At 41.9% G+C, this 14,940-nt stretch overlaps 2 protein-coding genes across 2 annotated transcripts; one reads left to right on the top strand and one right to left on the bottom strand.

Moving 5' to 3' along the window:
• Positions 1-156: 156 nt before the first annotated feature.
• ripply1 (ripply transcriptional repressor 1) lies at positions 157-2,536 on the bottom strand. Its single transcript, XM_076980259.1, has 4 exons — positions 2,165-2,536; positions 1,823-1,901; positions 916-989; positions 157-730 (listed from the first exon to the last, which is right to left on the bottom strand). The coding sequence occupies exons 1-4, from the start codon at positions 2,266-2,268 to the stop codon at positions 520-522; spliced, it is 468 nt and encodes a 155-aa protein (XP_076836374.1). The 5' UTR covers positions 2,269-2,536; the 3' UTR covers positions 157-519.
• A 10,121-nt stretch (positions 2,537-12,657) lies between these two features.
• cldn2 (claudin 2) lies at positions 12,658-14,831 on the top strand. Its single transcript, XM_076980238.1, has 2 exons — positions 12,658-12,761; positions 13,546-14,831. The coding sequence occupies exon 2, from the start codon at positions 13,626-13,628 to the stop codon at positions 14,448-14,450; it is 825 nt and encodes a 274-aa protein (XP_076836353.1). The 5' UTR covers positions 12,658-12,761; positions 13,546-13,625; the 3' UTR covers positions 14,451-14,831.
• Positions 14,832-14,940: the final 109 nt, after the last annotated feature.

Genomic DNA, 14,940 nt, shown 5'->3' with positions numbered 1-14,940 from the left:
GGGTGAGATAACATCAAAGAAACCACCATGATAGTTTAGAAGAGGCACTTCTGATCAAACCCAAACTAGCAACTGAAAGCAGCAAAATAAAGACTCATATTCATTTTCTTTTGTATATATATATATATATAGTTTATTCTATGTCAAATGCAAAAGTAAAAAAATAGGACATAAATATATATGTGGATATATACAACATAAATTAGGGACGGGGGGAACAGGACCCTGAGATAGCTTGGAAACCACACATTCATCCCAATGTGGGACTGTGTGGTTTCCATTATTCAATTCCCAGAGGAAATTACAATTAGGAAGACAGATAGGAAGACATTTTTGTGGAAAACGGCATTGCATTAATTGAATTCCTGCTATGAGAAAAAAGAAATATGCCCAAACCATGCAGCCAGGGGATGGTGTACCCAATCAAGAGCTTCCATCTGAGAAGAGATGGAGCAGACCTGCCAGAATGAGTGATAGCACTTGGGTCCACTGGAGGCCCTTATCATTGAGTCTGTGAATTCAATTTAAGGTGGTGACATGGCCCTGGGGTTTGAGGCACTCTTTGTCATCGCCGTCCTCTTCTTCATCCCAGCTGTCCTGATCCTCCTCCTCCTCCTCGCTGTCGGACTCGTCATAGAAGCTGATGGTCGCTTGCACGGGGAAGTTCCTCAGCAGGGCTTCACCATCGCTGTACAGGTAGTCATACGACTTGGACTTTGGCCAAAAAAGTCTGTGATAAAAACAGAGGTAATATTTAAAATGACATTCTTTTGGGATGACAATTTTAATTTTACTTTGTGTTTGGGTCCAAGTAGAGTTTTGCCTTTTGAAGCTACTGATTTCATTTGACTGACCATAAAGCTGCAGGCCCTCAATATACTGCAAACATGTGTGCTAACTAAAAAAAGCACTGACCTGACAGGGTGCTGGAAAGACTGAGTTTTGCCATCTGCTGTAGTGTTACTTGGCACTGTAGATCTGGAATAAGGCTGTAAAGAGAGAGGAAAGAAGCGTAAGGGCTACATTCACAAAACACAAAGCAAATGAAAACATCCAACACGGCTTCCTTTCCTGCGTTTATGGGGTGATATCAGCAGCAACTCAGTGGCGGTGTTTCGCCGCGGGCAGGGCACAATAGCCGTGACTTGGTGGGTGTCAGGCAAAGGGTGGGAAACAAATGCTCTCCCAAGATCCTGAGGTGTCTACTTCGGTCTTGGCAGGAACATGCTAGCTTGCTGAAAGCTATTCTCCCTACACCTCCGCACTGGGTGCCAACTCCTGCCTTCTCACTCTGCCGCAGACAGTGGTGCCATATGGCAAAGTGTCTCAGTGTTACAGTTGCTCTCTCTCTCTCTCTCTCTCTCTCTCTCTCTCTCTCTCTCTCTCTCTCTCTCTCTCAATGAGTGGCATGGTGTCAAGAAAACAGCTTGACTGTCACACCTTCTCCACCAGCATCCTGTTGCTAATGTGCTCCACATGCCTGTCTATCTCCTCAGAGCTTCCTGCTGGCTCCATGGGCTCGGGTTGCGTTTTTTACAAACATTGCAGGTAAATGCAGCTCACATCCCAGACATCCCATAAAACAAAGTTTTCAAATAGCTCAGCAGTCGATATTAACTATTCTTAGGGGAAGGGTACTACATGTTTGAATGTGAGGTAGATACTCACAATTAAAGTTAATTTATTTTTCTAAATAATTGACAATTATTCGCTTCTAGCAGTAGGCTACTTGCCATTCAAACTAACATCTATACAGGCTGTTGAGACAGCATTAGCAGATAAGCTACACTTTTAACACTCGAAAATTCAGAGGAAAACTTACGCAAGAGAGCTTGCGTCTCCGGCACCCAGTTTGCGCATCTTGACTGGACACGAGCCAGGGTCTCCACAGGACAGCGCGGCTAAAAGAAGGCACGAGCCAGGGTTGGTGTCACACAAAAGGACTTTTGGAATGTGAAATTTCAGACTCAGCCTAAAAGCAACGTGCATGGTTTATTGACTGAAATAATTATATAAAATTCTAATTTCCTAATTTCAGTCATTTTGCTCGCTAAATCACGGATATTATATATAATTGTGGTGTCCACGTACAACACACGATTTAAAACCTAATGTAAAATATTTTTAGGTATTTTTGTCTATTGATATTTAGGTAAAAGCTCACCTGCCGACGTGTGACTGCTGCATTCCAGAGTCTGTCGCAGCCAAGATAAAACCCGGTGCCTTGCCGAAAGACATCTGTGTAGCGATGGGGCAAGCAAAATGCATATTTCTTTCGTCTGGTAGTCCAAAATGGGAAATTAATGGGTCCTCTAACGGATGGTCCGCTATTCTCTTTTGTAGTTCAGGCACGAAGAATCGTCGACTGCAAGCGAGTGTACGGAATGAATGGCAAGGAGTTGAATCCAGGGGTTTATAAAGACCCAGAACAGCAGGGGCGGGGTGGGACTGAGTTATGGCGACAGAAGTTGGAGGAGTGAGCCCATCTGCCAAATAACTGGGGTGCTGAGGGCATTTTGGTGTGAAGGCTTCTCCAGTTGTATAAACAATGCGCCACAGCGTGAGGGTGAGAAATCTGGTACCGTGAGGTTTTTGCAATAACAAGAAGGGGCAAACTTGGACACCATCTGCGAGAAACACGACAGGGGGTCTTGAATGCAGAAGATGGGCCATATATAGTTACTTAATAAGCTTCCAATACATTGTTAACATAGTCAGATACACGTTGCCTATAGAATTAGATAGATAGATAGATAGATAGATAGATAGATAGATAGATAGATAGATAGATAGATAGATAGATAGATAGATAGATAGATAGATAGATAGATATATGTTTGAGCAAAACTGCAAAAATGAGGGGAAAATCTAAGCTGAATTAAAAGTGTCTGTATTTTTTATATTTTAACAGGTGTAACGCAATGCGTAAAATAATCAAAATCAGGCTATATCATCTTTATATCAACGTGATTCTACTAAATTGTTCCTCCTACAACTGATCTATGATCAGCTCCCTTTACTTTTACACGTGGACAAAAATGTAGAGCATGTCTCAGAAACTGAACGTGGATCAGTCGTTACACTTTCAGCCCGTGCTGAGTATGCATGTTTTTCTTGAAGCACGCGTTAGCACTCGATCCCGTTAAGCCAGGTGCAAAATATCTCACTACACGATTTTAATGAACCTTTAATGGGTGCTTGATAGACTTCGAGGCTCCGTTTGGAAGAACAAATTTGCGGGACAACAGCACGTTGGCCTCCTATAGGGCCAGCAAACAGACACGCAGGCAAAAGGCACAAATGGACGCATGCTCTCAATGGGCAAAACAATTAGGATACCATACTGAGGATAAACTATCCTAAAAATAAAATAATACAAAATCAAATTAAACTAGACATTAAGTCATGATTTTCCATTTTAATTAACGTATTTTCTGCGCTATGGTAATGTCCTAAATCAGGTATCATAGAATAAGTTAAATTTAGCCGAGGCTTGTCGTTTTCTCGAACAAATGTAGTAGGCCTACATATGTACATATGAAGTACAAATTTAGAACTAGTGTGGGAGAAATGAGTCTTTAGCATGCCTTGAGAAAGTTTAGGCTGGGTTCGCTATATTAACTTTGGGTTTTATGAGCCCTGCACGGTACACTGAACTATCGTTTACGCGTTATCTTGACCAAATGTCTAATCTCGAAATAACAAATCTAACGAAAACAAACGGAACCCTGTTTATTCTGTTCATTTGCAACTGTGTCTTTGGGGGTGGACATAAGTTAACGAACGTATGTTTTCACGTTTGTTGAGCTTTGGAAACCCCCACCACAAGCCTCTCCTAAACCTTTTCTCCCCCGGAGTTTGGAATTTCAGTAATCACCAACTCACTGGTCTAATTATTTTTTTAAGCGAGTCAACAAGAATCCTTAATTTAAAACAACACTTGTAACACACTGTAAGAGAATTCAATATTCATCAAATATTGAAAGTAATTATTTCTTTATTTTAAGAATCAACAAACCCGTACATGTTTGGTTGACTGTAGCTAGCAATAACCCTCTCCCTGAACAAAGACACACTTTTTGAGATTAAGTAGCTCACTGATTTACATTCGAGATGCATGATTGGTGGAACCCGGTATTGCTTTAAAGAGACTTCTTATGATTTTTCTCAAAAGCAATAATATCTTGTCTCTGGGAATGTTATTTGTTATTTGTAAGAAGGTACATAAGAAACTGCCTGCTGCTAAACCTATTCTATTGAACAGTAGAGAACCAAGAGTGAGTGTAATCTACCAATACTCTTGTTGAGGTACAATACAGGTAAGCTATTGAATATTTACCTTGAATATATTTAATTTTTATAGGTTGTTCAAAGACCAGTCAAACATGATTTCTTCATTTACTAACATTTGTCTGTGGTTTTCTTTTGTTAACTGACCAAGTACTGGCTCAACTAACAGTAAGTTAATGAATTGTATTATGGTTGATATGGACAGGCATTGTTCCTCTGTTAAGATGGTATGTATAGCAGTGAAATCCATTTACTGAAATGTGTTGGTAGGTAATTGCTAAATATGTGGAGTTAGAAAATGATTCAAGTAATAAATGTCCATTATTTCCAAATAGATATCATAAGTGTTGTTCAACGTTATTTAATTGGTCCCAGTCTATCAACTTTGTGCAGTGACCCTGCTAATCTGATTCACTTCACCAGGTCTAACACCTCTGGTCTCATTTGGGGAGGTGCAGGGATGACACCAGCCCTCACACCTCCGTAGGCACACTTCTCTCACCCTCTCTGCTCCGCTAGTCTCTCCACTGGCACCCAGTCACACTCAGTACATGTAGATTAGGCAAAGTCTGCTAGACACAGAACATGAGGTCATTTGATGCATTTGCTGAATAAAGGTAGTCAGTGCTGACAAACAGGGTTAATCCTTTGGCTGAAAAAGTTAAACAGTTTGGGCGATAACATTCAAAACCCGACTGACAGCTAGTTCATAACACGGGCCAGTGGAGCACTCATGGATGCTGCACGCACACAGTATGTTTATGGAACTGTGGTTATTTTCGGGGGCAGGGGTCAGTGATGTGGTGTGTAGGTGCTGATGTGGGAATTTAGTCCTGGCTCCGCTACTCTCCGTAACCCAGACTAGGTGCCAGCGTAGAGAGAGTGTTTGGGGAATGTGAGGGCTGGTGTCACCTCAACACCTCCTCAGATAGGAGGAGTGTGAAGGACACTGGCTCTATCTGGGTTGTTTTCATGGACCCTTGCTCTTTAATAAACATTGGTGAAAAAGTGTGATGCACTGTAATAATATTTATTACAATGACGCAGTGTTCAAGTGTGGTCCTGGAGATATTTTGCCCCACATTATTTGGTGCCACCCGCTATCCAACTTGCATAATCCAGTTATCATGGCCTTCAAGATTTTTTGAATATTAGAGCATGCTGAAGAGTGGGTTGAAATAGTTAATCGTATATTAACTTTGTAGAGTGGTAGAGCTCTAGGATTGGAGTTGGACACCCATACACCAAGGGTTTGGGATGGATACACAAGGATGTTTTTTTTTTTAAATCAAATTTAGTCTGAAAAGGAACAATGCCATCTACTCCACCATTGGCCTAAAATCACATTTAAAATTACTTTGCTTATAGCAACTTTCTCATGCACTAGGTATTAGCACTAGAACAGTAGCATGGCTTTCACAACAGTACAGTCTGTCAAGAGCTCAGGAAGGAAAAACTCATCCTTTAATAGACACTATATCAGTAATTAAGATCCGCTGTGGTGACCCCTAAACGGGAATAGCCGAAAGAAGAAGAAGATATCAGTAATTAAGATAATCATAATAAAATATGTGTCAAAGATGCTAAAACAAAAGAATACTAAAGCAACACACTGTGAACACACGCTATTAAGCTATTCCTAAATTCTACTGAAATACTTCTGAGAAGGGTTATGAAAATAATTGCACTGGGAATTTACCTTAATGAAGAATTTCTTGCTACTAAGCGCTCTGTTCTGTCCATCTATCTTTCTCTCTTATAGTTTACCAAGTAGTTGTGGTTATCTTGGCTGAAAGTTGGAATGCAGGATATTAATCAACTGCTGTCTCTAAACCAAATATTATAATGTGACTCCCACCATAATACACATAATTAAACCTAAGACAGAAAAATAGAGGTTTCAGTTAGAGCTAATATTCTATATCAGGTCAATAAGAGGTCAGTGTGTGTGCCCAGGTCAGAGTGTGTAGGTGCAGCAGTGGGATTGGTGCTGCCTCTTCTACATGTACTGAGTGTGACTGTGGAGAGACTAGCGGAGCAGAGAGGGTGAGAGAAGTGTGCCTACGGAGGTGTGAGGGCTGGTGTCATCCCTGCACCTCCCCAAATGAGACCAGATGTGTTAGACCTGGTGAAGAGGAATGAGTTCGGCAGGGTCACTCCTCAGGGACATTGTGGACTTCAAGCCTGGCCACTGTTACTTGGGGGGGTTTGGGTGCTTCCATTACAAGAAGCAGGATGGTAGGGTCAATCTCTGCTACACTTCTAAAACGTGTAATCCAGTGAGACATTGATTTGGTTCTTTTGCAGAGTCACGAAGAGGCAAGAATTTGGTTCGCCTCTACCAGGGCCGGCGCCAGAACATATACAGTGAGGGGGTGTCAGAAAATTTCGGGGGGGCGAATGTAAGTTTATGAGCGGGGGGGGGGGGGGGGGGGGGTGGCGAACGTAAGTTGTTGAGCGGTGCCTGTAACGATTGTCGAGCGGCCGAGGGGGCACCATGTAGCGATTTTTGTAAAATAAATGGGTCTTATTTTTTACATTGAGGGGGCGGGACACCTCGCCTGAGGGGGCGACGCCCCCATTCGCCCCCCCGTGGCGCCGGCCCTGGCCTCTACATACCCCTTCATACGTGACCAAGCTATATTTGTTTTGAAAAGAAGTAGATAATACTTCATGTCATATGAAGGTGTGTATGGGAGCCTTTAAAGAGCTGCTGTGGAAAGGGGCAGAAACGTAATGTAGTGTAGACAACAAACAACAAGAATCAACAAACATGCTACTTTAGTAAACAGACATGGTACTTTAATAGACATAATGAAAGCATACAATGAAAAGAAAATGTATGTGAACTCTTTGAAATTACCAGGTTTTCTGCATTAATTGGTCGTAAAATGTTATCTGATCCCAAGTATAGACAAACTCAATATGCTTAACCTAATACCTCACAATTATAATATTTTATATCTGTAACACACTTCGTGGACACATTGGACACATCCATTAAACATTTACAGTGCTGGTTTATAGCTACTTTGACTAATAAAAGACATACAAACTTTTTGAGTTTGCTATTCACATCTGCTGAAGTGAACCATGGCTCACAAAAAAGAGATCTCTAAATGATCAAGAATTGTTAATTTGCATAAAACTTACAAAGTAATCTCCAAGACTTTAAGTATTGACCAGTGCATGGTTAGACAAATTGTCTACAACTGGAGACGATTTAGTACTGTGGCTACTCTCCCCAGAAATTGACTCCAAAAGCATAGTCCAGAATACACAGAGAGATAATATAGGAACCCTAGAGTAACAGCAAATGGTTTGAGGGAATCATTGAAACTGGTTAACATCTCTGTTCATGAGTCTACCATACACAAATCATTGAACAGGCATGATGTCTATGGCAGCACGCCATTGAAGAAGCTGCTGCTTACCCAAAAATACATCACTGCAAATCTGAAGTCTGCCAGAGTACCTTGACACTCCACAATGCTACTGGGAAAATGTTTTGTGGGCAGATGAATCCAGGGATGTTTGGGAAGAATACACATTACTACATATGATGTAAAAAGGGCTCTGCATACCAACATGAAAACATCATCCTAGTGGTGAAGTATGGTGGTGGGAGCATCATGATTTGGAGCTGCTTTTCTGCTTCATGACCTGGACTGCTTGCTATCATTGAGAAGAAAATTAATTCTCAAGTTTATCAAGGTATGCTACAGAATAATATCAGAGTGGCTGTCCGCCATCTGAAGCTCAGATGAACAGGACAATGACCCTAAACATCGAAGTAAATCTACTATAGAATGGCTTTAAAAGGGAAAATCCACCTTTTGGAGTGGCCTATTCAGAGTCCAGACCTGAATCTAATAGATAGAGTATGCTCTGGAATGACCTCAAGACAGCTGATCACACCAGACATCCTAAGAATTTAACAGTTCTGTAAGGAAGAATGGTCTAAAATTCCTCCTGAACCTTGTTCAAGTCTGATCAGCAGCTGCCCGAAATGCTTGTTGGAGGTTATTGTTGCCAAAGAGGTTCGATCACTTATTAAATTCAAGGGTTCACTTACTTTTTCCACCAGCACTATGAATGTTCAATAAAGACATGAATTATTAAGATTTTTGTGTGGTATTTGGTTAAGCACATTGTTTTTATCTATACTTGGGAATTGACTTGACTTTGACTAATTAATGCAGAAAACAAGGTAATTTCAAAAGGTTCACATACATTTTCTTGCCACTGTATATAGTGAGTAACTGTAACTATGCATAGGTCAGTTAAAGGTCAGGATTTGTGCCCAGATCAGAGTGTGTAGGTGCAGGGGTGGGAACGATTCTGCAGACTCTTCTACATGTTCTGAGTGTGACTGGGTGCCAGTGGAGAGACTAGCACAGCAGAGAGGGTGAGAGAAGTGTGCCTACGGAGGTGTGAGGGCTGGTGTCATCCCTGCACCTCCCCAAATGAGACCAGAGGTGTTAGACCTGGTGAAGAGGAATGAGTTTGGCAGGGTCACTCCACAGATCAACACATCAGCAATGAGACTAGAAAGACAAATTTTGTTATAATGAATGATAAATACAAGAACAGTTCTCCCAGATGAGAATACTAGCTACAATATGTGCAATCTGTGGCCAGGGAACCTAGAAGATCGAGTTCTAATGGACATTTTAATTTGCTGAGCAGGACAACATGGTCCCATTCCAAAAAAGCTTTTTAATACATCAGCATGTACAGCATCTTCTTGGTCATATGACACACAAACATTGTGTTGCCTTTCAAAGTGGGTTAATGCATTTCATTAAATGGCGAGGTCAATGGTTTTTTAAGACATACAGTATAACTACTTTCATTAGAATACACATTAGAAAATAGTTATGCTGGCTTCAAGTAGTCAAAACTGGTGATGACGACTTGCAAAAAGAAAGAATCCTAATATACTGCCACTGATATTACATTTGAAGGAAACATCTTTAAACATCTTCAAAGAGTAACATAACTACAATATCATTTTCAGTTCATGTTTATTCCAAATTCCATATAAGGTGAGGTCAGTAAGAGGTCAGTGTTTGTGTCCAGGTCAGAGTGTCTAGGTGCAGGCGTGGGAATGTTTCCGCAGAGTCTGCGAAGCTAGCGGAGCGGAGAGGTGGAGAGGCTGGTGTCAGCCCTGCACCTCTCCAAATGAGGCCCAAGGTGTGAGACCAGTGAAGAGGAATGGGTTCAACCAGGGGCACCACAAAGAGAAGCCATGGACACTCATAGACCTTTCCCACCAATAAGAAACAAATTCCATTCAGGATCAAGATTCTAAGAACCTTGTTGCTATTCAGAGAACTGGTCCACTTTTTACATTTAAATAGTTGTGGAAATATATTAATACTACATTAATACTACTTAATATTAATACAAGACTTAATGTTAAGAGCCTAACATCAGTACTGGTCAGTGTGGGTGGAGATACAGGGTCAGCTTCTAGCATTTCTGTAGCTGGATTCAGTACCCCACTGGGTTGCTGGACTGTTAAGTAGCACACCATCAAACGCAACATAATGCACTGGAAAATGACCCCGTCCAACTCGATAACTGCACGATAACTCTTTCCTCAACAAACTGACATGGACCCGCATGTCGTCACAGTTTGCACCGAAGAACCTACTACTCTTTACAGCTGGGAACAATCTTTTCAGGTTCTGGAACCTATTTATTCTGGTGGAAGTGCGTTGAACGGTTCAAAATTAGGTGCGCAAACCGGAACGGAACCCGTTCCTCATTGATGGAAAGGGGCTATGGGAGTCTGAGATCACACAAGGTCAGTCGGTGAAATATAATAAAGCTAGAAGCCATTGACACCGTACTGACTATTCAATCCTAACAGAACACACAAGCGTCCTTGTTTTGGCTCCAAATAGCTATGATTGTGAATATTTGGAAGCTAGATTTATGAAACATATGGAGGTTAGTCTCCACATCAGAACTCTTTGTCAGCTGTTTAGTTCCAGCATTATTATAAGACTCATGATTATAGTTAGAAACAATCTACCCATGAGAACGCCAATCATGCACTTCCTTTGCCTAAACTTGGTTGTTTCAGAGACTCATAATTACTCAAAGTTACTTTGGTATCTTTATTATCTTTACTACGCACATTAGGTCATTGTGTATAGTTCAATAAGAGGCCAGTGTGTGTGTGTGTGTGTGTGTGTGTGTGTATGTGGAGGTGCTGGGGTGGGAAATGGTCTGCAGACTCTGCTACATAGACTGTGGTACGTGTAGCACAGTACCAGAGGGTGAGTGTGCCTACGGAGGTGTGAGGGCTGGTGTCATCCCTGCACCTCCCCAAATGAGACCAGAGGTGTGAGGCCTGGTGAAGAGGAACAGGATTGGAGGGATCGGTGCACAGATCACCACTGCACCCTGAGACCATAAGGTCACACAGGGGGCTGAGGTCAGACGAAAAAATATGTAGTATCGGCATCCAGTGGGACGCGGTTCTATTTGACCTTATGACTCATTTTCACCAAGCAAACACATTTTCACCATTAGGGTCATAGTTCTTCATGATCCCATTACATGTATATATATATATACATATATAGAAGCAGGCTGTATTTGTTAAAGCCACTAGCAGATTCATACAGTGCACTACTGTACATTTTCCCTCATTTTCTTTCATATAAGCCTGTTAAGAAAATTCAACAAGACATGTAGACCATCTAAAGAACCTTCTCTGTCCTGGGAAGCTTCCAACTTTCCAGCTTCTAAGCCCTTAATTCACACCTAATCTAAGATCACTGGGTCCAGTTACAAAACAGAGATCTCCAGGGTTTCTTGAATATTTGAGATATGCTTAGTATCTCATTTTACCACCAAACTATCCAGCAGACTCCAAGATATCCCACAAGATCTATTGTCCTATTTATTATCCATAAAGTATAAAATATATGAGGAAAAACTCAGGAGAGTACTGGGAGTACCCAAGAACAACGAGCATGATACATACAGCCAGGTACAACCAGTAGATACATTGTATTCCTATAGCAGTCACTTCATTATACTTGTTACAACAGCAGCTTAGGTCCAATAGTGAGAGACTAGAACTCCTCGAACCTCTCATCCATAGAAAAGTTACTGGACCAGAGGGTTAATTTTCTTGGAAAAAAGTGCATCGTTTTGATGCAAAACATTCCTTTTTGCAGTCACACACACAAAGTAAGAGCACATGTACCTTTGTGTTAGGGTCAAAGGTAACACATAACACACATAGGTGCTGATGTGGGAATTCTGGCAGGGACTTTCAGGCCGTGCTGTAGTGTGTCTCTCAGCACCTCCGGCTTCATTTGGGGAGGCGTAGGGACGACACCATCCCTCACACCTCTGTAGGCACACTTCTCTCACCCTCTCTGTTCTTCCACTCTCTCTGCTGGCACCTCCATCCCCGTGTGTGAGGTCAAGATCACAATTCCCACAGCAGCACCTCTAATCCAAAGCCAACCCAAACATACAATTACCAACTGAACACATTTTGACTCACTCTCAGATACATTATGAACATTCGTGGTTCGATGGGGTTACAAACCCAAACATTAAGGATTCACTAGTTATGGTGTCTAAAATAACTGTTATTCGTTTATAAAACATTGTGATAGCATATAAATAGCGCTATGCTGACCTCAATGGAGAACTCTTATATGAAATATATATGAATATTATATTATATGAATATTATATGAAATACTATGCATCACTATCACTCAAACTTATAAGACCGGACCAACAAAGTGGCTAAGTGGCAAAACAGTTTAAATGTAACACAGCTGACTGAAAGAAGATAACAGTGGAAGATGACCTCACAGTATCCAGAGCCAGTGAAAATAGTTTGAGAATGGTTAATTGCATAAAGAATATGCATTTTAGATTATTAAAGTGCACAATAGCAACCTCTAGAGACAAGAAGCATATAAGAGTGATTAGTGTGTTTTGATTTAAAAAGGGACTTTGACCAATTGTTTGTATTGTTTTATTTAACGATCAGGGAGTTACCGTCTTCATTTTATTTGAACCAGCCGAGACATCAAATTCTCCTAAATATACTCACACACCGGTTCCCTATAGTTCCCTATAGTTACTTGTATTGGTGTAATTATAACCCTCAAGTGTAATGGTGTTATGAGGTACAGCATCAAGTAAAAACATGCAGGATGTGGAGAAGTGGTGTGTTTACTGCTAAAACCTGGTGCCGACTGTTGGCCCACTCATTCAGTCAGAGGAAGCAGATGCTGGATTACATTTTAATCTCATTACTGCATTGGCGACATGTGAGCAGAGATTTGGTTAGATTAGGATCAAGTCTAAACCAGTCTAAACTATGCATGCTCACAGGCGCACCCTGCATGGAACCATAACTGTCCCAGCAACAGAATCCTAGCTATCATCATTTGGAATCAAACTAAAAGAATGAGATTACATTGGTAAGTGTGTGTGAGTGTGTGTGTGTGTGTGTGTGTGTGTGTGAGAGAGAGAGAGAGAGAGAGAGAGAGAAGGAGATGGAAGGGAAATTGACTTGTTTATATGGGTTGGCACATTTAGGCTAAAACATCCATAGCAGTGAATCGAGTGAACAAAATGTTCTGTTTGGCTTATTATACACATTTTATAGTGGATATTATAAATAACCTAACAGCAGCATTGTACTTTAATTCCACTATATTGTTGTGTTTTACTGTATGATATATTTTTATTGTAGCCTGTTCATTTTACTTCATCATTATCCATTTCACTTTTAAGTGTGAAACATCTTGCAATCTTGCAATATTCCAATAGCAGTGAGCTGTTTTAATGTGCTCTTTAATTAAATTATAGAGTAATGATAAAATGTTCTAATTACAAAACTGTCTGGATAACATTAATCAGTTATCTCAAGTTTAAGTTTCCACCAAATGATAAAAAACTATATATATCCTGACAAAGGGGAAACCTGCTGGCCTGCTGAGACTGGCCTTGTCCTCCTGTCAGTGGCCTTGGCTTTGTGAAGGCAGCAAAGGTGAATCTTTAACTCATTCTACTGTGTGTGCCTGATACGTAAGCTGTGGAAGCTTCCAGTATTTAGACACATGAGAGCAGGAACACAGAGAGCACACAGTCCACCACATATAGACAAAGCGACTCGTAGACCTACCTTTTATTTTCTTGTTTTTTGAGTCTTTAACATATGAAGAAGGTAGCTGACTAGTGGAGGTCATTATCTGTTTTCAGTGAGCAGACGTCGGCTTGTGTGGCGCTGTGAGGGGAGCTGCTGTGTGAGGGGGCCGCTGTGTGCGGTACGCTGCTTGGTGATGGCCACCATTGCACTAGAGATTATGGGCTTTTTCCTGGGCATTCTGGGTATGATTGGGAACTTGGTGGCAACCCTGCTGCCCTACTGGGAAATCTCTGCCCACATCGGCTCCAACATCGTCACCGCCGTGGACAGCATGAAGGGCCTGTGGATGGAATGTGTCCACCAGAGCACCGGTGCCTTCCAGTGCGAGACCTACAACACCATCCTGGGCCTGCGGGCCGACATGCAGGCGGCCCGGGCCATGATGGTCATCTCCGTCATCTTCTCCATCATGGCCTGTCTCGTGTCTAGTGTGGGGATGCAGTGCACCGTGTGCATGGACGGATCCGCGGCCAAGACCAAGGTGGCCGGAGTCGGGGGGGGCTTCTTCCTGGCGGCTGGCCTCCTGTCTCTCATCCCTGTGTCTTGGAAGACCCATGAGGTGGTGCAGAACTTCTATTACTTTAATGTGCCCGACAGCCTCAAGTTTGAGATTGGCAGCTGCTTGTACGTAGGCCTGGCTTCCTCCATCTTGTCCCTGATAGGGGGAGGTCTGCTGAGCACGTCCTGCTGCGATGACCCGGATGGGAGTCGGCGTTTCAGGCGCCATGCCGGAGGTTACCCCTACCCCGACCGCACGGGCACCAGCGGTGTAGCCCGTGGGGGTTCTCACTCCATGCCCCACCGCCCGACTGGCATCACCCTGAACCCAACGAACAAGAACCAGACCCTGGCCAGCCAGATCAGCACCAGTAGCCACTCCACCACTGCTGCTCAGGGCTCGAGGAAACCAGCACGGCAGAATCCGACAGCCAGCTACGACGTTACCGGATACGTCTGAAGATATTTCTAGACTTGGTTCCGGTCACTCTTTTGAGCCAATGTGTAAAAAAAGGATTGACTGGATTGGATTGACTGTAAAAATGATTCTGTCTGTGGCTAACAATTTAGGGCACACATAAATGGATATATGAAAGGAAAAATGGGCAAATGAATTTCTCCCCCTTTATAAAGAACAACACTGTGACATTTAATGCTGAATCTGTAAATAAAACTAATCAATACTTTTCAGTTCAGCTGTGCAACTGTGCCTTGGGACTTCTCTGTGTAAATACACAGAGCTAGAGTTACCCAATGCCCCATTTGGCTGTTAAACAAGTGTCTGTAAGAAATTGTTTAGCTAAAATGTTTTTGACTTCAGAATTTTGTGACAAAAATGTATAAATGCAAAATTTTTTTGTAACACCATGCATTTTGTATTAATACAGAAAATTTGACATCATATTAGGTTGTCAGTTTGTTTTTTCTAAAACAGCACAAGATAACTGTTT

Source organism: Brachyhypopomus gauderio, chromosome 18, assembly GCF_052324685.1.
Source record: "Brachyhypopomus gauderio isolate BG-103 chromosome 18, BGAUD_0.2, whole genome shotgun sequence".
NCBI classification, from domain to species: domain Eukaryota; kingdom Metazoa; phylum Chordata; class Actinopteri; order Gymnotiformes; family Hypopomidae; genus Brachyhypopomus; species Brachyhypopomus gauderio.
Note: the sequence above shows the minus strand (reverse complement) of the source record. Positions and strands in the feature narration are given on the sequence as shown.

What these genes read in the sequence shown, in the direction of transcription:
- ripply1 (XM_076980259.1), bottom strand. Translation starts at nt 2,268, where the DNA reads ATGCATTTTGCTTGCCCCATCGCTACACAGATGTCTTTCGGCAAGGCA. An exon ending in CAGCAGTCACACGTCGGCAG is followed by an intron (nt 1,902 to 2,164) that starts GTGAGCTTTTAC and finishes GCCTTCTTTTAG; the next exon opens with CCGCGCTGTCCTGTGGAGAC. An exon ending in GGAGACGCAAGCTCTCTTGC is followed by an intron (nt 990 to 1,822) that starts GTAAGTTTTCCT and finishes CTCTCTTTACAG; the next exon opens with CCTTATTCCAGATCTACAGT.
- cldn2 (XM_076980238.1), top strand. Translation starts at nt 13,626, where the DNA reads ATGGCCACCATTGCACTAGAGATTATGGGCTTTTTCCTGGGCATTCTG.